Source organism: Bos indicus, chromosome 5, assembly GCF_029378745.1.
Source record: "Bos indicus isolate NIAB-ARS_2022 breed Sahiwal x Tharparkar chromosome 5, NIAB-ARS_B.indTharparkar_mat_pri_1.0, whole genome shotgun sequence".
In the NCBI taxonomy this organism is placed as follows: domain Eukaryota; kingdom Metazoa; phylum Chordata; class Mammalia; order Artiodactyla; family Bovidae; genus Bos; species Bos indicus.
In genome coordinates this window covers 11141344-11166922 of record NC_091764.1, presented here as the reverse complement: position 1 = coordinate 11166922, position 25579 = coordinate 11141344, and the positions used below count along the sequence as shown (strand labels likewise).

Sequence of the window (25579 nt, the reverse complement as noted above, 5' to 3'; positions counted from 1 at the left end):
TCAATAGTTATCCTATTTATTGGATCTTCCCCTGTGGCTGAGCTGGTAAAGAATCCACCTGCAAAGCAGGAGATCTGGGTTCAATCCCTAGGTGGGGAGGATCCCCTGGAGAAGGGAAAGGCTACCTATTCCAGTATTCTGGCCTGGAGAATTCCATGGACTGTATAGTCCGTGGGTTTGCAAAGAATCGGACTAGACTAAGCAACTTTCATTTTCACATATGGTGTTTTCTAGTTCTCCTCAGCTTAAACTGACATTATTAAATCTTATAAAAGAATGTATATAATTCACATTATATTTTAAATTTAATAAATTGTTATGTGATAGAAATGCAATTTACTTCTAGTATATTTTTGAACCCTGGTTTATGAACTCAGGTTTGTGTTTCACTGATGCTACCTGTAGGATAATCTGATGTTATCATTAGATAATATATAAATCTTCAGTCTGCTAAAATAGAAGTCCTCTCTGTGCATTAGTGACCTGTATTCATAAGGCAATTACATTTTCTGTTAAACCCAATAGCTATTACTGGAGCATTTGGAGTGCCTTGTGTCACGACACGAGAGGTCACTGAGAATGACGGTGGTGAAGCGACAAGCCCAGTCACCCTCGGGAGTGTCCAGTGAAGTTGAGGTTCTCAAGGCGCTGAAATCTTTATTTGAGCACCACAAGGCCTTGGATGAAAAGGTATAGTACTGGGAAAGGATTATTACAATTTGATATGTCAATTATAACTTCAATAAAGCTGAAATTAAAAATCAAACTACTGGAAAAAAGGTATAGTATTACCAAAAGATTTCAAGCTTAACTCTGCTTTTGTCGTCATCGTCAAGCTCCTCGTCTTCATCCACGACTCAGTTGATTGCTGTAGTCAGGCAGTTCAGAGGAACATATTTGAGTTACAGGAAAAAATCACTCAAAAAATGCAACTGGACTATTTGATGTATATTATTAATATTCATAACCACATTCTTTTGTTTAATCCCACTGAATCTATGGCTTATTAAGACTCCTATTATGGCACGCTATAGTCCTAGTCTAGATGGCCATTTGAAATTTAATACTGTCATTTAGCCTTTCTTTCTTTCTCCCTTTCTCTCTATTCTCTCCCCACCCCGCAGTCTCTCTCCTCCCTGCCTCTCTGAAGTGTGTCGCCATATAGAAGACTCCTAGCTGACAGTAAAACATCTTGAGATGTAAATTGGATGTACTTTAACCTTTAGAGGTTCATATTAGAAGTTTAGGGTTTTATTTGGGGAATTTCTAATAGCTTAGTACTGAACACACATTTTAAAGAGTCTCCACATGGGGCAGCATAAGGCATTAGTAGCAAAATCTGCTTTAGGTCTTTTTTAAGTAACTGTAAGTTCTCTTAACTGTTACTCAAATAAGTTCTATGGACATTAATAAGCCAATATGATGATAATATTCTTTGGAGATTAGTAAGGCTTATGACATGATTTCAATTTTGTTAAATTTCAAAGATTAAAATTTTAAAATTAATAAGGCTTTAGGATTTTCTACAGTGGGAATTGGGGCACTTCATTGTAAATTATCTGACAAGTTCTGAGCACTAAAAGCCAAACTAGGGATTATTACTCAGTTATATATAGATTTTGAGCATACAGATACTTTTGCTCTATTTAATATTTATATCCTTACATATTTTTATCATCAGTCTTTCAGATGTTCTTAGAGCAGGGGATTTTGTGCATGTATAAGGATAACTACAATTCTGTCTTCAAGATTATTAATAAGGAACTGTATCTTATTTTTAATTTTAGTATAAGAGGCAATTAGTTTATAAATAATTTTGAATAAGACACAAATGGATATTATATAAAAATCCCTATCTATATAATATCAACTAATATAAAACAGTAATTTAATATCTTTAATGTTTACTTTCTTATTATATTTCTTTTCTTAGTATAAAACTGCATTAATAAGAATTAGCAAGACTGTACATTTATACAATAGCTATTATGTGTTAGACTCCTTGGCATATATTTGGCACACTTTCTTTACAAGTAAGGAGTTCATAGCGCTGGAGTTCCCATGTCAATAACAGGCTATGTGACGCAAAGATATACACAATGTGATATGGAGTCACAGGAAGAGTTGCAACTAATTGTGCTTGAAGAAGTAATAAGAACGTCAAGAATGTCTTCACAGAGGGGGTGACATTTGATCTGGGTATTAAAATGTGTAAGGGTTGTTAGGCAGAGAAGTAAAGATACTCTAAGCAGTATGCTCAATTTGTGAACTAACCAAGAGTGTTGAAAAGAGCATGGCCTATTCAGAGAAAATCTAGCAGTTTTGAGTGACTTGAGTGAGGGTCTAGAGAGTGAATAGTTTTGGCTGTTCCCCAGATGTCCCACATCACTTAAATGAGGGATGCTGTTATGAAAAAAAAATGAATAGAAGGCAATAAATAAAACAGCACTTCATACAAATATGAGTACATTTAAGAAGAAAATGGTTGTTGTACAACTTAGGATCTAAAAGTAATTTAGTACATATTAAAGTTCAGTGAGCTTAGCATAAGCTATTTCATACTGTGACCATAGGGACTGTAATAGGGTTTAGTAACTCACCAGAAGTACCCTGGATGTTGCTAAGTTGAGGGGCAGCTGAACTGATTGTCAACTAAGTAATAACAAATAGCCTAAAGGAAAAGTATTATGAGCTTGAACTTTGGAGTTAGACTGAATTAGACAAGTGTCTTAAGTTCTCTAATCTGTTTTCTCTTCTTTTGAATGAAGAGAACTCTACCCTACCCAGTAGAGTTGTCTGACATATAAAGCTCCTAGCCAGTACTTAGTAAATGAGAAATGCTCAGTAAATGTTAATGAATGTTATTGTTAATGATAAATTTCAGCACTTGACAAAAATTACAAACTACGTAAAGATATTAGTATCACTGTTGATTCACATGCTTATTTAAATTAGCATTTCATTTAATTATTGAGGGGTTGACATGTGCCTAAGCATCTTCATAAACAATTTTCCTAACTAAGAATAGCTAACAGCTTCTTGTGGTGATCAGGAGAGGTGAGGAGAGACCCATATAAACAAGTACTTACAATATTCTATTTTAAGTGCTATGGTTATTAACATAAAACATATATGAAAGATCAGAAGAAGATGTAATGAAAAACTTTGCCACAGAAGGTTTAGAACACAAGAAGAGCTAAATAAAATACAAAGACTGAGCATAGCTCTGGACAATTGCAATGACTGGCAGTCTTCATTATTAATGTCCTCATTTATATATTCACTGAGCTGTAGGGTAGAATACACACCAATTAGCTAAGACCAGCAGTGATTTTGACATAGTTCTCCAATATGTGTACCAATTTTGTGGGCTAGAGGAAATGAAAAATGTATGTCTTTTAAACATAGTACTCTAACCTCTTTATTTCAGTCTAAATGTGATCTGATTAGTGTTGCATATGTTGAGATTAATTTACATTTTGACTATTTCATATTGCTCTTCTCATCAACCAAGATTCTTAGATTTTTATCAGAATATCCATATTTTATATCTAGTATTTTAGGAAATGGTGCATAAAACTTTACAATCATCTCTGTTAAATATCAAGAACTTCTACTAAGGTTTCTGTTGATATCTGCATTCAGTGTATCAGCAGTCCTCCTCATTTTCATGCCTATGGAATATTTGTTTTGTTTGCATCTTTCCAAGCACTCATAGAAAAAAGTATTTCCCAAGTCAAATCATCAAAGATTTCCTTCTAAGTCACTCTTGTTCAGTTATTAATCAACATAAGTTTCATGCATTTTTATGAACAGTTGGATATTTGTCTAACAGCATTGGTACCTGGCAGCCAATCTGGCATACTTAAACATCATGAAGGATCTTGTGTAATTACATTTGATATCAAATATCCATTTATGCATGTATTATTAATTTTCAGATTTTAAACATAATGAAATATAATGAAAATATCAATGAAATTAATATTAAAACTCCACTCAGGCATTAATTCTTTCTTATTTAACATGTATTTCAAGAGTTAAGTACACCCAGTCACCTGAATAATTTCAGTTTCATTATGCTGTATTAAAATAATTGAGATTTTTTAAAATCAATTAGAGTCTAGATTCATAAGATATCACTTGTTTTTTTTATGTCTGCTAACTAGAAAATGTACTTCAATTTTAAAATTATTATGTACATAGGTTTCTAGATATTCTGTGTATTTAACTTATATCCCTAGTTAAATCTTACTTTAAAAAAGAAAAAGAATTAATTAAACTATACCATTAATAAATTAATAAAATTGAATTTTATTATGTAATTTATTTATATAATTACATATTAAAATGCTTACTGTTATATTCCCATGGAAAATCAATGTTAATCATAAATAATCTAAAACTCACCATGAATTCTATTTTAAATTAAATCTATAAATTTTGTTGATGTTTTTAAGGAAAATTAAACTGCTGTAGTCATTTATTTTAGTTTAGCCAAACTTCTTTCTCAGCTTTTCTACTTTTGATGCATTTAATATGAAGCATATCTGTAAATCTGAACATAAGATAACTAAAACAATTTTAGAAGTTCTAAGAAAACAAAGATCAAAGAAACTTTTCTCTGAGTTTCATTTGTATATGAAACATTTGGAAATCATTACTTTCAAACTGAATGTGCATTCTTTGGTTCTGTAAAATATAATGGTTTAACCTTTGGTATCTGAAAAGTAGTTAGGAATTCCAGAGTAATTACATACTTTCCAATCCCTCAATTACGATGTAGACCTCTAACTAATACAAAATTAATTTTGTGAGCAATGGGCAACAATTTTCAGGTTCTAAGAATCCTTTGCTTTTAGACAAATTATTTTGTACTAAACATCAAAGGAAAAAACTTATTTTTTAAAGCAGTAAATTTTTTGCCTTTATCTTATGCTTAATCAGTGACTGTTTTTCAGATGAATTCATAATAAACTTTTGAACTTTGCCTCCACTTTGTATCAGAATTCAGTACAAGAGGAGTTGATCTTAACTGAAACACTAGAAGGACTTGCTTGCAAGAAAAATCCCTTGTTACAGTCATATTGTAAAGTGACAACATAGTCATAGTATTCCTGAGCACTTAGGGATATAAATAGTTTAATAGTTTGCCAAATGTGACTGTCTCTGGTAATATTAATGGATTCAGCACAGTTCAATATGTATGGGATGTACATTACTGCACATATTTTGGTTTTTCTTCTAGGTAAGGGAGCGACTGAGGGTTTCTTTAGAAAGAGTCTCTGCACTGGAAGAAGAACTAGCTGCTGCTAATCAGGAGGTAACATACCAAACTTTCTCCTCTTTCGAGGTGCAATATCGATAACATTATATCCCTTGTGTTTCACGTCACATTTATTAAAACTGTCACAAAAAATAAATTACATTCTGTTTATGCCACTGAACAAGGCCTGTTCAAACTAGCTGCCAGAATTATGTTTTCTGATTTCTGGTGATTCAGATCTGTCACTAAGAGAGGAAAGGAAAATTATCAAGAGCTAGTGATATGAGAGCTACTGAGATGGGGATTTAGAAAGACTGCAGTCAGAACGCCAGTCCTTTTAAGAAGTAAAACACAGCTCCAAAACTGGAACACATGTCAAATATCTGTTAAATTAGGAAATTGTTTCAAATGAAGCATCGTGCCCATGTTTAGTGGCATCATTGAATCCACTCTTTTGCTCTCATTCATGACGTTAAGAAAGTATTTTATAATCATAATCATCCATGAGATTTACAGAGTTGTTTTTCCTTTAGAATATTTTATTTCCTTGTTTGTCTACCAGTGAACTTGGGTCATTGGATAAGATATAGATGAGGGATAGATAGATGGATCTCAAATTAAATGTATTCAGGCCACTAAAATAGCCCCATCTCGCTCTGTCTCTCTCCTTTTCTCTGATAATTATTTACAAGGCTACCTTTTTTCAGAAGTCTGTTCCAGGAATGTAAATACAGGTATTATTATTACTAAACAATTTAGCAAAATCTTCGTACTTTTAAATACTTAAGCAAGTGGGAGATCAGTGTCCCTAATTATAGGTTTGCCAAGAGATTCTTAACAAAATAATACATTTACACTTCACATACAAACAAGTATATATTTACAACCATGCTAAAATTCTTGTCTGGTACGAACTCCCTTGTTTTTTTAAAATTAGCTAGGCTAATGAAATAAGCTTCTATAGGCTTTTGTTTGTTCTAGGTTTAACAATTTAAACTTCAGAAATAATGCATTTCCCATTCTCACAGATGATTTTAGAGTTAGCACCCTTTAACACTTTTCTTTATGTAATCTATTCTTCGGAGACTTCATCCATATCTCCTTCATCCAAGACTTCAACCATGACTCCTGTGAAAAAAGAAACCAAATCTGTAACTCAGCATTCATGCTCTTTTCTGAGCTCCACTAAAGGTTTTAAAAATTGGTTTGGAATCTTCAAGGGCTCTGCTAATGTTTGTATAGATTGTTCTCTGCCACAGGTGTCCAGCAAGCATGAATCAAGGATTAAACCATTTTAGGATTTAATAATGAAGACATGCACTAAAGGGACTGTAAACATTTATAGGCACCCATTGTTCTAGTTAACAAAAAGTTACCATGTGTGCTGACGGGCCTCCCTAGGTTCCCTCGTGCCCCTTAGATTCTCTGTGGCATGTTAATGAAGTGAAATAAGCAGTCTTATTAAAAAGAATATGAGATAACTGTATGTTCTGTTCTGAAAGCTCCAAAGCATTCTACTATGGAAAAAGGAAGAAGTTGTACAGAGTGCTCCCAATTTTGCACAACTACAAATAATAGTAATGCAATTTTTAAAAATTAATTAAGAAAATAATGTATTACTATAGGACTAGAAAAAAAACTAGCCAAATTGTTACCATTAGTTGTCTTTGGTGTTTGCAAACATGTACTATATATTTCTATAGTTTTTGATTTTTTAACTAACTTTTCATTATACTTATAAATAAATGAAATAATAAACATTTTAGAGTCAGATGCCATTTTCCATATTAGATTATTCTATTGGTATGTTAATAATAGCAATAGCTAATATTATTGAGTGCTTTAAATCTCTAGGCTTTACGCTAGGTACACATATATCAGCAGAATAATACTGGAAGTTCAGTTCAGTTCAGTCACTTAGTCGTGTCTGACTCTTTGCAACTCCATAGACTGCAGCATGCCAGGCTTACTAGTATTATTTTACAAGTGAACCCAGAGAGATTATTTCTCCTAATGTACCACTATTCTCTCTTGAAAGTGTGATTGTCTTTGAATTTATCTTAGCTCTATGCATTCACGGGGTTTCGATGCATACATTTAACCTTATCCACACTCTATCCTGCACTAATTTGTTCTCATTTTTCCATATACATCAAAACTACCATAGTTCAGATCTTCCTTATTCTCAACTGGGATATTACAGTAGGGTTTCTGCTGTATAATTCTTCAAGGTTAAATACACTAAGCAAAGCTCCATTCATACTGATTATTATCATATTTTCTGATATATAATGTAATCTATGCCGTATTAATATGTTACTAACATAATGATATAATTTACATATTCAGTTCAGTTAGGTTGCTAAGTTGTGTCCGACTCTTTGTGACCCCATGGACTGCAGGACGCCAGGCCTCCCTGTCCATCACCAACTCCTGGAGTTTACTCAAACTCAAGTCCATTGAGTCAGTGATGCCAACCAACCATCTCATCCTCTGTCGTCCCCTTCTCCTCCCGCCCTCAATCTTTCCCAGCATCAGGGTCTCTTCAAATGAGTCAGTTCTTCACATCAGGTGGCCAAAGTATTGGAGTTTCACCTTCAATATCAGTCCTTCCAATGAATATTCAGGACTGATTTCCTTTAGGATGGACCAGTTGGATCTCCTTGCAGTCCAAGGGACTCTCAAGAGTCTTCTTCAACACCACAGTTCAAAAGCGTCAATTCTTCGGCACTCAGCTTTCTTTATAGTCCAACTCTCACATCCATACATGACTACTAGAAAAACCATAGCTTTTACTGGATGGACCTTTGTTGGCAAAGTAATGTCTCTGCTTTTTAATATACTGTCTAGGTTGGTCATAACTTTCCTTCCAAGGAGTAAGTGTCTTTTAGTTTCATGGCTGCAATCACCATCTGCAGTGATTTTGGAGCCCCCAAAAATAAAGTCTGACACTGTTTCCACTGTTTCCCCATCTATTTCCCATGACGTGATGGGACCAGATGCCATGATCTTAGTTTTCTGAATGTGGAGCTTTAAGCCAACTTTTTTACTCTTCTCTTTCACTTTTATCAAGAGGCTCTTTAGTTTTTCTTCACTTTCTGCCATAAGGGTGGTGTCATTTGCATATCTGAGGTTATTGATATTTCTCCCAGCAATCTTGATTCCAGCTTGTGCTTCTTCCAGCCCAGCGTTTCTCATGAAGTACTCTGCATATAAATTAAAAAAGCAGGGTAACAATATACAGCCTTGATGTACTCCTTTCCCTATTTGGAACCAGTCTGTTGTTCCATGTCCAGTTCTAACTGTTACTTCCTGACGTGCATACAGATTTCTTAAGAGGCAGGTCAGGTGGTCTGGTATTACCATCTCTTTCAGAATTTTCCAGAGTTTGTGGTGATCCACACAGTCAAAGGCTTTGGCAAAGTCAATAATGCAGAAATAGATGTTTTTTCTGGATCTCTCTTGCTTTTCCAAAAATTTACATATTTATGAATGTTAATAACATAATGATCTCTACTACTAGGGCTAATAACTCTTATTAGCCTACTTTTCTGAGTCATTCTAACATCTTGTTAAATTATAGTATTCATTGTTTTTGAAAGCAGCCAGCATTTTTCCTGACTCTAAATCTTACTTACGTTAATGTCTCTCTTGGAATGTGTCCACAACCCCTATTCACCCATTGAAATCGTACTTCCCCATTTAAACTCAAGTTCAGACATCACCTTTCTAATGAAATCTTTTATGATTTCTATCCGATAATCATTGCTTCTTTGTTTAAATTGCTTACTCTCATTGCTTCAGCATTTGTTTTGACTGTTAAACAAGTATTAGAGTTTATTATATACCTAAGTCTAGGTTGTTAGTTCCCTGAGAAAGTGAGCTATGTCTTGCTTATTTGTGCTTACTTCACTCAGTACAGTGATATCAACTTTGTGACCAATATATATTTGTCAGCTTGCATTGTATAGAGTTCCTTCTATTTGGTGTTTTCACATTGTTCCTTGGGTATTTCCTTAATTAAGTAGTTGGAACAACCTTCATCATGCTCAATAAACAGCACTACATTGATCATGTCTATAAAATAAGGGTATTTGTCTTTTCAAAATATAATTATTGAGTAACTACTATGTACAGAAAATTCTGTGAGTCTCTGATGGTAGAAATAGAAAAAAAAATGAAAGGATAAATAAGCATTATGCAGATGTTTATATGGACTTCCCTGGTGGCTCAGAGGTAAAGAATCAGCCTGCCAGTGCAGGAGACTCAGGTTTAATCTCTGGATTGGAAAGATCTCCTGGAGAAGGAAATGGCAACCCACTCCAGGATTGTTGCCTGGGAAATTCCATGGACAGAGGAGCCTGGCAGGCTACAGTCCATGGGGTCTCAAAGAGTTGGACATGACTCAGTGACTAAGCAACAACAAAATGTTTATATAATTTGTCCTCCAGTGATGAAGACAAACATATAAACATAAGTAAAATGTAATTTAGTACAAAACTAAATAAAAATAAAACAGAGACTCAAATAAAGTACAAAAGAGCAGAGAGATGAAGAGTATTTGTTTTGAATCAAATTATCAGAGAAAGTTTCACCCATGAAGGAAAATTATGATTTGGATTCAAAACTGTAGGGAAACATTTTAAGGTGAGCAAACAGTATGATTAAGGAAACCTGAATTTGCCTATTTCAGAAATAATGGATGATATTGTATTGGTAAGAATCTAAGTATGAAAAAGTGTGGAAGAGGAGGGAAGAGAGGATAATAGGACTCAGATTCTAGAAAACCCTGAAGTCATGCTCAGAATGTGGCATTTACTCTTTATGAAATTAAAAAGCACTGAGGTGTAGTTTTGTATTTGTTTTGTAGTGTTTTATTTTTGGTTTTTGTTTTTGTGTTGGTAAAGTGAAATCCACTGAAAATGTGTCCTCTTTTTCTCTTTTATAAACTGTGGGGTTAGGGTGCAGTAGAGCTGGAAAGTTGACAATCTGATATGGCTAGCTGACATAATAAACTGTGATTTTGAGCATGATACATCAATTCAACGGACATTTATTGAGCATTTTCTGTTTACCAGCCATTATATTAAGTACTGGGTATAAATATATTGATAAACTCAGATATTAATAAAGCAACAGTTTTTTTTTCAAATCTGTTAGGGAAAATAGACACAGTAAAAAGTAACTATAATGAGGAGTTACTATTTAAGGGTCCAGAATCTCAGTTTGGGAAGATAAGAAAATTTTTGAAGTTGAATGGTGTTGATGGTTATATAACAATGTAAATCTATGTATTGCCACTTAGCTGTACACCTAAAATGTTTTAAATGGCAGATTCTATATACTATTTACCACAATAAAAAGTAATTATAATGCAATAATACTAAAGTGAAAATGAAACCACAAGCTTTAGTAGTAATTAATTGTATGGACATGAATGAGGAAAAGCAGATGGTATTACAAAAAACTTCCTAGAGATATCCTGCCATTTACAACAACATGGATAATGATGAACTTTGAGGGCATTATGCTAAGTGAAATAAGTTAGACAAAGAAAGACAAATACTATGTGATCTCATTTATATACAGATTCTAAAAATGTCAAACACACAGAAAGACTAGATTGGTGTTGCTAAAGGCTAGAGTTTGGGTAAAAAGGGGAGATGTTTGTCAAAGAATATAAACTTTCTCTTATACAATGATTAAGATTAGGAGATCTGATATACAGAATGGTGACTATAGTTCACAACACTTATCAGTTCAGTTCAGTCACTCAGTCCTGTCCAAATCTTTATGTAGTATACCTGAAATTTAATAAGAGCAGGTCATAAATGTTCTCAACACACACACACACACACACACACACACACACACGTGAAGTATTAGATATGTTAGTTAGGGCTTCCCTGATAGCTTAGTTGATAAAGAATCTGCCTGCAATGCAGGAGACCCTGGTTCAATTCCTGGATCCAGAAGATCCACAGGAGAAGGGATAGGCTACCCACTCCAGTATTCTTGGAATTCCCTTGTGGCTCAGCTGGTAAAGAATCTGCCTGCAATGTGGGAGACCTGATTTCAGTCCCTGGTTTGGGAAGATCTCCTGAAGAGGGGAAGGGCTACCCACTCCAGTTAGTTAACCTTATTGTGGTAATCTTTCATAATATATACATATATCAAATATTCACATTGTATACCTTAAACTTATAAATGTTTTTCATCAGTTATATATCCATAAAGCTGGAAAAAAAATTTAAATATTCCTAGGGAAAAATATTTACCTAGAATTTTGAGGGTGACTACAAAGAGCTTGTCAGATGAAGCTGGAGGAAGAAAAGAGAAGCAGGCAGTATTACAGATGGGGATGAGGCTGCAGAGAAAGGCAAATCTGAGTCTGGGATGCCTAGAGCCTGGCTTCATCCTGTAGACAATGGTGAATCAGCAACAAGCTTTTTTAAAGGGAAGAAATATAATCAGATTTTTAATGTTGCAGACTAGCGTACAAGAGTTACAACTAAAAAAATATATGTCTGAGTCAATATTCTATGTTTATAGTTCAGATAAAAATCACTACTGCTTCTTGAAAGAAAGAGGACTCCTAATGCAAAATACAGAAGTTAAACAGAGAACTTGAACAATCTGGCATTTCTTAAGTTCTTTTACTAATGGAAAATACTAATAAATGAAAGAATCAAAACAACATTGTAAATAAATACATATACATAATGAAAATTTGTTGTTATTTTATGCCTCTTTGAATAGCCCCACAAGGGCAGACTGTATTGTTAACATTGAATACATCTTCCAGGCCATTGTCCTAAAAAAGTGAGTCCAGATTCTTTAGACAGAGAAAATGCAATCAAGTCTTTATTTCTTGAAGAGTACTTTTGTTATTGCTTAAAACTGGAAAACTACAAAAAAAAAAAAAAAAAGTACAATAAAGGGAAGTACAGAGGAATAAATAGATTACATTCTAACAATGTGTTCTCTTTTAGCAGAAGCCCATATGCTTTTTTAATTATTTAATTAAGCCAGACAAAATGGATTATTCAGAAGCTACAGTAAAAGTTCAATTGACAGACTAATTTCACTGAGTCCACAGCTGTACTTATTTTAAAAGCTTTTCTATGTGATTGTATTATATCTAAAATGAACTGGCACATTTAGTTGCAGACTGTATTTTTATGTTGCTTTTATTCTATGTTTTCATTTTATTCCAGCCACTGAATCTTTCAACTTTCAATAAGAATTATCTTAAGGAAATTAGCATTTCATGTTACTTCATCTACAACCAGCCTTATTCCTAAAGTCTTATTTCCTAAGGAAAAATTAAATAACTTTATGGGCAAACCAGGTATCACTCACATTCAGAATACTGGATCAAGATCATGAGAGGGGCTAGAGACAACAAATTCACATTTGAGGAGTTTATGGAACCTTGGAATATGGCCATTGTTTTAAGTACATTGCACTTTTAATCATCACTACAGTCTTTTGAGTTAAGAACCGGTACTGTATTGAATCCATGGATGTGGAAAAGGTAAATAGGTACAGGCAAAGGTGAAACCTACACCAAAAAGTAGTCAAGAGTCCTGGAAGCAAAAAAAAAAAAAAAATGATAGAAAGAGGGAGAGAGAGACAAGAGTTTTAAATGGAGATTGGATGTGTCAGCAGCATCAAATGTTTCATAGAAAACTGTGAGATCATGTCTAATATGAGGTTATTCGATTTGCAATTAGAAAGTCTCTGAAAATGTTTGCAAAGACATTATAGTAAACTATAATGGAAGGAAACTATAATGGCACTATAATGGAATAGCTGTGATGAAAAGAATTTGAGTAAATTAGAAGTCTAAAAATGGGAGACAGTGAGGAATACTCATCTGAGAAGTTTGGCAATGGAGAGAGGAGGGTGAAAGCTAAATAAGTAGGCAGTATTCAGGGACAGCCAGTTGAAGATGCTTACAGCCACTACAAAAAAGGAGAAAGAAGGGGTTATTGATGGACAACAGGGAAGAGGATAAGAGTGATTTGGAGATCAATGGAAAGTAGTAGCACTCCTACCTTTGAGAATTGTGGGAAGGAAAATGGAATGTGTAGGAGAGACGTGAATGAAGATTTTGATCTGGAGAGGAAAGAAGACATAGGAATTTTATCAGAGGGTCATCCCAAGGAAGTGGATTATCTGCTAAGGGAGGTGGAAACAGAGTTACTTTTGTGAGTTCAAAAAGCTTGAGAATACCATAATGTAGAATATGGCAAAGAGTCAATTAAGACTAAGCAAGAACAATTTGGGGTGGTGTGGTAGACTCAGAGGAAGCTCTCATTAAGTTACCCTGGCAAATTAAATAAAGCCAGTTTCCACAGCACTTCGGAGAAGGCAATGGCAAGCCACTCCAGTACTCTTGCCTAGAAAATCTCATGAACTGAGGAGCTTGGTAGGCTGCAGCCCATGGGGTCACTACTCGTCGGGCACGACTGATCAACTTCACTTTCACTTTTCACTTTCACGCATTGGAGAAGGAAATGGCAACCCACTCCAGTGTTCTTGCCTGGAGAATCCCAGGGAGGGCGGAGCCTGGTGGGCTGCCGTCTATGGGGTCACACAGAGTTGGACACGACTGAAGCAACTTAGCAGCAGCAGCAGCAGCCACAGCACTTATGAACTGAAACAACATAGATTCGTCATGGTATTTCCTTATCTAAATCTATGAAGTTCTGTTCTGTTATTCATCATAATTTGAAAGAATGAGATACAAATATGAAACTAAAGTTGTCTCAGGTGACTTTGCTTCAGAGGTAAAATGTTGCCCTAAAACTTGATAGAAGTAAAATTCAGGAAGCTTCTGAAATTCATGAGCAACTCAATATTTAAATAATTAGAAAGAAATGTGTTAAAGATAAACCAGAAGAACCAGGAGGAAAGTGGAAAAGTGGTTGAGCAGTGCTTATTAGAAAAATTTGCCTTGGGGGAGCTGATAGCAATACTTATAGAAATTTGTAGGATCACTTATTTGCAGAATTAATGAAATGACCAAGTAATTTTTCTCTTTAAATTAAACCTGCCATTTCTATTAGTGGAAAACTCCAGATATAGAAAAGGATACCACTGAAAAAGTTCTTGAGTTAAATTATTTCATAATCCTAAAATTGGTAATTATTTATGTTGATAGGCCTTTTGCCAATTACTCATTTTTGGGGTTCATTTCATTCTATCTCCTTCCCAGTTCTATGAGATAAAAGCAGATTTAATATTTTATGTCTCTCACTGCCTTTATTAAAATGATTAATCTTAAAACAGCTTGCTGATTTCCTACATGTTTATGTACACAACATATCCTAATTCAACTGGTTGGTTTATTTTCATCATTAGTAAATGAAACTTTTCATTATCAGTAAGTTCCTTGATCAACTTGAATTCTCATTCCAACAGAAAGTCTAATATAAGTTTCATGTCTTATTAGCATTTGAGTCATCATGACTCAATTTTATTAGCATTTGAGTCATCATGGCTCAGTTTTTTTTTTTTCTAGATGTTTATTTGGATTTTATTTTTTTATTTATTTTTAATTGAAGGATAATTGCATTACAGTATTGTGTTTGTCTACCATCAACATGAATCAGCCCTCCCACTTGAACCCTCCTCCCACCTCCCTCCCCATCCCACCCCTCTAGGTTGTTAGGAGCCCTGGTTTGAGTTCCCCGAGTCATACAGCAGATTCCCATTGGCTGTCTATTTTACATATGCTAATGTATGTTTCCGTGTTACTCTCTCCATACATCCCACCCTCTCCTTGCCCACCCCCCGCCAGCCGTGTCCATAAGTCTATTCTCCATGCCTGTGTCTCCATTGCTTCTCTGCAAATAGGTTCATCAGCAAAACTTTTTAAATGACAACAGTGTTTGCATAAGATAATGCCATCCTTGCAGCTGCAAACTTAGATCCCTTGAAGGTAATGAAAAATCCTCTGACATGGTCTTTTTAGATTGCGTGCAAACTGTTATGAGTTTCCACAAAGCCACTTACTGGGAACCTACTCTTCCTGTTGGAGTTGTATCATTTGGAGTTAGAAAATTGTGTAATTGTTAATTGATTTTATTTAATGGTAGTGTTTAATCATCGTGAAGGATGTCCTTTTTTGCTTGATATTGATCAACTCAAAGTTTCAGCATTGTCACAACTATAGTTGTTCACAAAGGCTTACAATTCCCTATGACACCTCTAGATGTTCCTTTGTGATGGTACTCCACTATGAACATAAGTATAGAGACTGTAAATTACCCAAATTATTATCATCAATAGAAAATGTCTTCTTTGTTGCTGATCATTGTATTGTTCCAGTACAAAGAATATTTCCCAAATAGAAAGGAATCAAGACATCTTACAACAATGTATGTTAAATCTCAGCAGTGAAAAGAGAGCTAAAGAAACTGCTATTTGCTACTTCCATTATTTTTACTATTTTCAAGACCGGGGTGAAGCAATTGTTTAAAATATAGTTTAAAATTTTCTCCTGTTATTTATGAGACGTTTGAAGTCTGTCTTCAAGTCTTTTAAAAGTCTCTGTTTTGGTTAGAATCTTGTCTTTGATGAAAGTATAAAGTTTGTTTTTCTTGTGATAGCAGACTTGGTTGTTTTATATTTGCATATGGAGATCATGAATTATTTTTTTCTATTAGCAAAATCATGCTTGATATTAGTATTAATACTTTGGTCATAACATCATAATTGATGGATATTACTTTTTTTTTCCCTTCAGTTCACCTTGGTTGACTTTTTTTTTTAATTTTATTTTATTTTTAAACTTTACATAATTGTATTAGTTTTGCCAAATATCAAAATGAATCCGCCACAGGTATACATGTGTTCCCCATCCTGAACCCTCCTCCCTCCTCCCTCCCTTTACCCATGTGTTTATTAGCATATTATTTTTAACTCTAAAACTAAAAAGTTGAGCAAGATTACGTATCCTTTTTAAGTGTAGTACTGAATTTAGTAAGAGACAAGGTACAAAGTAAAAATTAAAAAAGTATGTTAAATTCAAGTCAAAAGATTTCAGTTTCAGTTGACTCCTGTATCTATCACTTATTGATTCTATAACCCATGGTAATTTATTTAACCTCTGCACCTCAGCTTTTTCATCTGTGAAATAGAATATTAATAAATTTTGGAAAATAAATAAATAAATTTTGGGCTAGCCTATCTTTCAAGGGAGTCATGATTTTAGATAAAATAGTATACAAGGAAACACTTTGTAAACTTGAAGTACTTAAGTTGTATTACTTTTATTAGGTTTAAAAAGTGAATATCAGCTAATTAGTTAAATAGATGAAAATTCTCTTCTGTTGACAGTGCAAACTTGATGATATAATAGCAGTGCTTTATTTAAACTCAGAAAAAAATCCCCTTTTATTAAAGAAACAATATATTCATTCATAGGATGATTCTGTAGCACTACACAAATGTTATATATGACTTTTCAATTCACTCATTTATACAGTTTGTAAAAATAATAGCACCTGCAAATCTGAGGGAGATTATTGTGTGCCTGGCATTATGCTAGGCACTGTTCCTACACCCCATTAGACACGCACACATACAGATATATTTTTCAGTTAATCATTATAACCTATGAGAAAGTGTAGTTATTACTTGTGTTTTGAAACTGAAACTTCAAGGCAATAAGTGAATTGTTTAGCATGTTTTCACTACTCAGCAGGGATCCAAAGCCAGGATGTCAGAAGACTGGCCTTTCTCTTAATAACAAAATTTCTTTAAATATGGAAACTGTTTCTAAATCAACAGTTTACTTATTAGTAGTTATTTAAATTCATCATGACATCTTTATATTTGTTGTGTTTCTATGGATTACTTCAAGGATCGTGACTTCATTATATTGACAGAAAGATGCAATAGGCATTAATTAATGACATGCATTAAATCAGTTGGGCTTTCCTGGGTGGCGCAGTGGTAAAGAATCTGCCTGCCAATGCAGGAGATGCAAGAGATGCGGGTTTGATCAATGGGTCCAGAAGATTGCCAGAACTAGGAATTGGCAACCCATTCCAGTATTCTTGCCTGGAAAATACCAAGCACAGAGGAGCTCAGAGGACTGTAGTCCATGGGATCACAAAGAGTCAGACACAGTGTTTAATGTTCAGCAACTGAACACACATACACAGACAAATCAATTAGTTAAATTAACGTGCATTTGAACTGCCTTATATTGTGTTGAAATTAAACATTTCACTGTATAGAAAAAAGCACATTAAAACATCTAGATGCTTTTGTAATTATTTGGATAAATTTAATTACTAGATTTTGGACCTTGCATCTAAATATTTTCCCTTGGTGTAAACTACAGTATAACTCTGCCTGGAATCCTGAAGGAAACAGCATGAGAGCATCATGGTTGTTTTCAGTCACTCAGTTGTGTCTGATTCTTTGTGACCCCTTGGACTGCAGCTGTCTAGGTGAACTCTGGGAGTTGGTGATGGACAGGGAGGCCTGACGTGCTGTGCTTCATGGGGTTGCAAAGAGTCAGACGTGACTGAGCGACTGAACTGAGCTGAACTGGACTGAAGCATGCCAGGCTTCCCTGTCCTTGACCATTTCCCAGCGCTTGCTCAAACTCCATTGAGTCAGTGATGCCATCCAACCTCTCATCCTCTGTCTTTCCCTTCTTCTCCTGCCTTCAATCTTTCCCAGCATCAGGGTCTTTTTCCAGTAAGTTGGCTCTTCATATCAGGTGGCCAAAGTATTGGAGCTTCATCCTTAGCCTCAGTCCCTCCAATGAATATTCAGGACTGATATCCTTCAGGATGGATTGGTTTGATCTCCTTGCAGTCCAAGGGACTCTCAAGAGTCTTCCCCAACACCACAGTCCAAAACCATCAATTCTTCAGCACTCAGCCTTCTTTCTGGTCCATCTCTTACATCCATACATGACTACTGGAAAAACCATGTCTTCGACTAGATGGACTTTTGTTGCCAAAGTAGTGTCTCTGCTTTTTACTGCGCTGTCTGGGTTGGTCATAGCTTTTTTTCCAAGGAGCAAGTGTCTTCTAATTTCATGGCTGCAGTCAGCATTGGCAGTGATTTTGGAGCCCAAGAAAATAAAGTGTCATTGTTTCCATTCTTTCCCCATATATTTGCCATGAACTGATGTGACCAGATGCCATGATCTTCATTTTTTGAATGTTGAGTTTTAAGCCAGGTTTTTCACTTTCCTTTTTCACCTTCATCTAGAGGCTTCTTTATTCCTCTTGGCTTTCTGCCATAATGGTGGTGTTTTCTGCATATCTGAGGTTATTGTTACTTCTCCCAGCAATCTTGACTCCAGCTTGTGCTTCATCCAGCCCAGCATTTCGTACGATGATTGTGCATATAAGTTAAATAAATTGACAATATGCACCTTGACGTACTCATTTCCCAGTTTGGAACCAGTCCATTGTTCCATGTCAGTTCTAACTGTTGCTTCTTGATTTCTCAGGAGGCGGGTGAGGTGGTCTGGTATTCCATCTCTTTTTTTTTTTTTTTTTAGTTTTCTGAATGTTGAGTTTTTTTTTTTTTTTTTAACTTTACATAATTGTATTAGTTTTGCCAAATATCAAAATGAATCCGCCACAGGTATACATGTGTTCCCCATCCTGAACCCTCCTCCCTCCTCCCTCCCCATACCATCCCTCTGGATCATCCCAGTGCACTAGCCCCAAGCATCCAGTATCGTGCATCGAACCTGGACTGGCAACTCGTTTCTTACATGATATTTTACATGTTTCAATGTCATTCTCCCAAATCTTCCCACCCTCTCCCTCTCCCACGGAGTCCTTAAGACTGTTCTGTACATCAGTGTCTCTTTTGCTGTCTCGTACACAGGGTTATTGTTACTATCTTTCTAAATTCCATATATATGCGTTAGTATACTGTATTTATGTTTTTCCTTCTGGCTTACTTCACTCTGTATAATAGGCTCCAGTTTCATCCACCTCATTAGAACTGATTCAAATGTATTCTTTTTAATGGCTGAGTAATACTCCATTGTGTATATGTACCACAGCTTTCTTATCCATTCATCTGCTGATGGACATCTAAGTTGCTTCCATGTCCTGGCTATTATAAACAGTGCTGCGATGAACATTGGGGTACATGTGTCTCTTTCCCTTCTGGTTTCCTCAGTGTGTATGCCCAGCAGTGGGATTGCTGGATCATAAGGCAGTTCTATTTCCAGTTTTTTAAGGAATCTCCACACTGTTCTCCATAGTGGCTGTACTAGTTTGCATTCCCACCAACAGTGTAAGAGAGTTCCCTTTTCTCCACACCCTCTCCAGCATTTATTATTTGTAGACTTTTGGATGGCAGCCATTCTGACTGGTGTGAAATGGTACCTCATAGTGGTTTTGATTTGCATTTCTCTGATAATGAGTGATGTTGAGCATCTTTTCATGTGTTTGTTAGCCATCTGTATGTCTTCTTTGGAGAAATGTCTATTTAGTTCTTTGGCCCATTTTTTGATTGGGTCGTTTATTTTTCTGGAGTTGAGGTGTAGGAGTTGCTTGTATATTTTTGAGATTAGTTGTTTGTCTGTTGCTTCATTTGCTATTATTTTCTCCCATTCTGAAGGCTGTCTTTTCACCTTGCTAATAGTTTCCTTTGTTGTGCAGAAGCTTTTAAGGTTAATTAGGTCCCATTTGTTTATTTTTGCTTTTATTTCCAATATTCTGGGAGGTGGGTCATAGAGGATCCTGCTGTGATGTATGTCAGAGAGTGTTTTGCCTATGTTCTCCTCTAGGAGTTTTATAGTTTCTGGTCTTACATTTAGATCTTTAATCCATTTTGAGTTTATTTTTGTGTATGGTGTTAGAAAGTGGTCTAGTTTCATTCTTTTACAAGTGGTTGACCAGATTTCCCAGCACCACTTGTTAAAGAGATTGTCTTTAATCCATTGTATATTCTTGCCTCCTTTGTCAAAGATAAGGTGTCCATATGTGTGTGGATTTATCTCTGGGCTTTCTATTTTATTCCATTGATCTATATTTCTGTCTTTGTGCCAGTACCATACTGTCTTGATAACTGTGGCTTTGTAGTAGAGCCTGAAGTCAGGTAGGTTGATTCCTCCAGTTCCATTCTTCTTTCTCAAGATCGCTTTGGCTATTCGAGGTTTTTTGTATTTCCATACAAACTGTGAAATTATTTGTTCTAGCTCTGTGAAGAATACTGTTGGTAGCTTGATAGGGATTGCGTTGAATCTATAAATTGCTTTGGGTAGTATACTCATTTTCACTATATTGATTCTTCCAATCCATGCACATGGTATATTTCTCCATCTATTAGTGTCCTCTTTGATTTCTTTCACCAGGTATTCCATCTCTTTAAGAATTTTCCACAATTTGTTGTGATCCACAAAGTCAAAGAATTTAGCATAGTCAATCAAGCAGATGTTTTTCTGGAACTCTCTTGCTTTTTCGATGATCCAACAGATGTTGGCAATTTGATCTCCAGTTCCTCTGCCTTTTCTAAATCCAGCTTGAACATCTGGATGTCCTTGGTTCTTGTACTACTGAAGCCTAGCTTGGAGAATTTTGAGCATTACTTTGAATTTGAATTTGAGAGCATTGTATTGGTCCCTAAATTTTCAGTGTAGAAAATCTGAGACCTCACTTTTACTAAACAAAATCAGAGGATTTCTGTAGCACTTCTCTATTCCCATTTCACTTTGGCAGGGAAGGACAATGGATCTCAAATGTTGAGAAATTTGGAAGTTCCAAAAAGGTGAGCTACGGTGATACTAAAAGGAAATATATGGAACAGAAAGTTTGCATGGATTTCTTTAATCTGCTTTGTGTGTGTATGTCAATGTGTGTGTAACTATTAATTTGACTGCTCATAATTTTACTTTTTAAAACCTTGGTAGCAGAAAACATCACAAGTGTGATCAACTTATATTTGCCATATACTATTTGTTTGTCTTAGCCTTTGGTGGTGGTGCTTGAGTCACTAAGTCATGACCGACTCTTAGCCTTTAGGGATGCTAAAACAAACTACCATAGGCTGGGTGGCTTAAACCACCGCTTACTTCTCACAGTTGTCCATGCTACCTAATCAAAGATCAAGACCTGGTAAATGTGGTGTCTGATAAGAATTTGCTTCCTGGTTCATCAATGGTGCGCAGAATGAATGAGAGAGACCTCTAGAGTGTCCTTCATAAGGGCACTAAATCCCACTAATGTGGACTCCACCCTCATGGCTTAATCATCTCCCAGAGGCTACACCTCCTACAACCATCACATTGGGGGTTTGGATTCAAGATATGGATTTGGGGGGGGGGGCACATAAGTCTTCAATCCGTTAACACCATTACCAGCATTTAGCCAAACTTCAAATTCCAGGGACACAGTCATTCATAAGACTGGCCTCACTTTTGACACCAACTCCAAGGTTATGGGATACACTAAAAAGACTCACAGAACTCACTGGATGCTATTACATTTACCATTATGGCTTATTACAGGGAAATGATACAGCTCAAAATTAACCAAGGAAAGAAATCTATAGGGCAGAGTCTGGGAGGGTTTCAAATGCTGAATTTCCATTGTCCCCAGGATATATTACCCTCCTGGAACTGACGTGAGATAATTCTCCAAGCTGGGAAATTCACTCAAGCTTTGACTCTCCAGAGTTTTTATTGAGTTTTATTTTACTTATTACGTAAACATAACTGATAGTTTGATTGTCCATGTGGTTGATCTCAGCCTTTAGGTCAAGACACAAGCCCTCCTAAACCATATGGTTGGTCTTTCTGACATTATAAGTCCTGAAATAAAACTATTAAGTGTGACCAACCACATCCTATGATCCTCTGTAATTAGATAATTAGACCTCATTCTAAATGAAGACATTCCTATCAAGTTTGATGCAGATTACCTCCAAAAGCTATAGGCAGAGGCCTGACCTCTCTTCAGGCAGAGCCAAATTCTTCACTACACAGCTAGAGATCATCTTAACTGTCTCTATCCTAACTGAAGATTTTTTAAATGAATGATTATTGTTGATAATATCTCCTTATTTAATAACATGCTCATAAAGCCAATATGTTATTTTCTACTCAGAAAATACTGAGATTGGGAGATAAGGAGGGAGAAAAAACCCTGTAAGTAGAATCAGAATATGTGTTGAGAAAGTTTTATAAAACCAATTAACAAGAAACTGAGAGGGACAGAGAGAGAGACAAAAAGAGAGAGAGGGAGGGAGAAAAGCCTGGAAAGGAGTAGGAGAAAGAAAATATAATTTTCTTAAGATGAAATTTCAGTACAGTTATAGTGTCAGAAATATTTTAGGGGAGCCTACTATTTGGGGCGGTGGACGGGGTCAAGCACTTCAGTGCTGCGTTTTAACGCACTTCCAGGAAATTTCACTGATTTACCCTCCTCACCTTTATGGAACTCCAGATTATGAGATAATTGCTGCTATTAGCAGTGAGAAGTTATTGAGATCCTGCTAATGCCTCATCACTGTATAAGGCAGAATGTGGTGTCGCAGTTTTAAAGATGCAGAAGACATGGTTCTAAAGCATAACGTAACTCACCTGAAATACAAAGCTAGTAAACATTTGAGCATCTGTTCTTTCTTTGAGTCTATTCATTTCTTCACATCTCTACCTTTTAAAACATTTTGTAAGGTAGTGATTAATTCCCAGTGATTCCCAAAGGAATAGCTATTTTCTATCCAAGGAATTGGATGGGTTTGCACCCTTGCTGATATTTTTGTTGTATCAAGAACAAAAGTGACTAGGTGAGGAAAATAAGTTACTATTTCAATATTAGAAAAAGAGAAAGCTACTGATATCTTTTTAAAAATATTCTTTCTAACAAAGAGAAGCCTCTCATACAGAGGAAGAATAGAAAGTTTGTCCACCCTGGGGCACTAGTTCTCGATCTTGACTGAACACCAGCTTCACCTGTAGAGCTTTTGAAAAATACAACCACATCTAGAAATTCTGATTCACGGTTAGCATGAAGCCTGACTATCTGCACTTAAAAATTATATAGTTTAATTCTGATTTAAGAACTAGAGTAGGGATATAGTAGAGAAAAACTACAGCAGACAGACATAGGTCTGTCTAATTGACTCAGTCTGCCAATTAAAAAACTATGTGGCTTTTACAAATAGTATCACTTAATAGAAAAGGAGAAAGTCACAGAGAAAGTAAATAAGATCATATTGTGAGAAAGTGGTAGAACCAGAATTCTGCTTCACAGTTCATGATCTTAATAAGTGCTCTGCAGAATCTACTGGACAGCTATCAAGTACTGTTTTGTGTCTTGAGGACATACCACTGACTAAGTAAGAAGTAACTAACTGCCTGCTCTCAAAGAGCTTATGTTAGAAATGTATAAACCTAAAATTAAGTTTAGGTAGAGAAAGATTCTGTAAAGCAAATTACACAGAGCTGTGAATAGAAAGCACTGCAAATATAATCTACACTTATTTTTAGTTTTTTTATACATTCTCTCAATTCTTACATTTGTAATGTTAACCAATGTCATCTAAAATATTCCTATTTAGACACAAGTTAGCAAAGAGTATGTGGGAAAAAAATCTACTTCATCAAATAATTCCTTTTCAGGGATAATTTATTCTGTGTTTCTACTGATTTAAATGAAATTAGAAATAATGTGTGAAAGTAAATAGAAAGCATAAGTCTAAAAATCAGGAAGTAGAGTTATAATTCTGATCTTCCCTAAGTCCACTTGAATAGTTTTTAAAGAAAGAGATGGACATGAGCCGCTACACCAAGGATTAGCAGACTTCTCTTTAAGGACCAGGTTGTAAATATTTTAGGTTTTATGGGCTGGAAACTCTTTATCACAACTTCTTTATCATTACAGAGAAAAAGCAATCAGACAATTATGTAAATAAATAAGCTTGGCCCTGTTCCAATAAAAATGTATTTATGGATAGTAGAAATTTAATTTCTTTTTATTTTCATGTATCACAAAGTATTATCCTTCTTTTGATACTTTTTAGCCATTCAAATATGTGAAAACCATTTTTAGCTTGCGGGCCTGACAAAAATAGGCAGCCTGAAGGCTGTAGTTGGCCCCCCAACAATACATGATCCCTCAGGTCATGTCCTGAGGCTTACTGTCACAGCCTTCAGAGATCTTTCACTGGGCTGCTGCCTCTGCCCGCCATACAGTAATAGACAGGAAAGAAACCCTCTGTACCCGAAGACCTCATATGCATTGGTCCTCAAACAAAGGGGTGTATAACAGTCACCCCTGTTAGAATATTAAAATATTAATTTTGTTAATTTTATATTAATATTAAAATAATAAAACCCACTAAAAGAATATTAAAAAATGCAGATTCATTAAAATGGGATCTGCATTTAATTCATTTATTTGTTTTGCAGTGAGTTATTTATTTTTTATTAATTCATTTTTATTCACAATGTTGTGTTAGCTTCTACTGGACGGCAAAATGAATCAGCCATACATATACATACATCCCCTTCGTTTTGCATTTCCCTCCCATTTAGGATACCACAGTGCATTAAGTAGAGTTCAGATATCATATACTAAGCTGTATATGTAGAATCTAGAAAAATGGTTAAAGAAGCATGACGATGATGTTGAACTGCTAAGAATCCTGATCTAAACATAACATAAATATAGGACATAAAACCTATAAACTGCAGATTGCAACACAGTGAGATATATATCACAATAAAGAAGAGACAAAAATATGAACTGTTCTATGAAAAGTGAGTAGTAAAGAGCCGTTAGAAGTTAGTATTGGCAAATGGAGAGAAAGTAGCAAGTGGTGTACACAACCGTCCTTCTATATAGATTATTCAGCTGAGTGCTGTGCATATATTCTGCCCTGGTCAATGACAAGAAAGGCCTGAGCACACTCTAAACAGGAGCTGTAATCTCCACCCGGGGGAATTTACTTTCCCCCTGAATAGTTCTGTTCTTTGCTAGCTCTTGACTACAGGCAATTTCCTTATAACCTGTTTCCCTCAATTGCATGCATGCTAAATCGTTTCAGTCGTGTCCAACTCTTTGCGACCATACAGACTATAGCTGGCCAGGCTCCTATGTCCATAGGATTCTCCAGGCAAGAATACTGGAGTATGTCGCCATGCCCACCTGCATCTCTTATATCTCCTGCATTAGCAGGAGGATTCTTTACCACTAGCACTGCCTGGGAAGCCCAATACCTCAATTCTAATAGAATATTGCTCATCAGATTGTCAAGAGGTTTAAATGAGTTAATACATTTTGGACTGAAAATTAATGCAGAATGTGAGAG

The 25579-nt window shown here is 35.4% G+C and overlaps 1 protein-coding gene across 20 annotated transcripts in view; it reads left to right on the top strand.

The window, feature by feature from the left end:
• PPFIA2 (PTPRF interacting protein alpha 2) overlaps positions 1 to 25579 on the top strand; it is a 501225-nt gene that overhangs the window by 305872 nt on the left and 169774 nt on the right. For 18 of the 20 annotated variants that reach the window (XR_011566513.1, XM_070788874.1, XM_070788862.1 and 15 more), the window contains 2 exons: positions 526 to 690; positions 5249 to 5323. Coding sequence is in view for 19 of the 20 variants with exons in the window: in XM_070788874.1 (XP_070644975.1) it covers positions 526 to 690; positions 5249 to 5323 (240 nt within the window). In the remaining variant the exon portion in view is untranslated. The remainder of the gene's footprint in view (positions 1 to 525; positions 691 to 5248; positions 5324 to 25579) is intronic. The other 2 variants (XM_070788863.1, XM_070788870.1) reach the window with 1 other exon arrangement.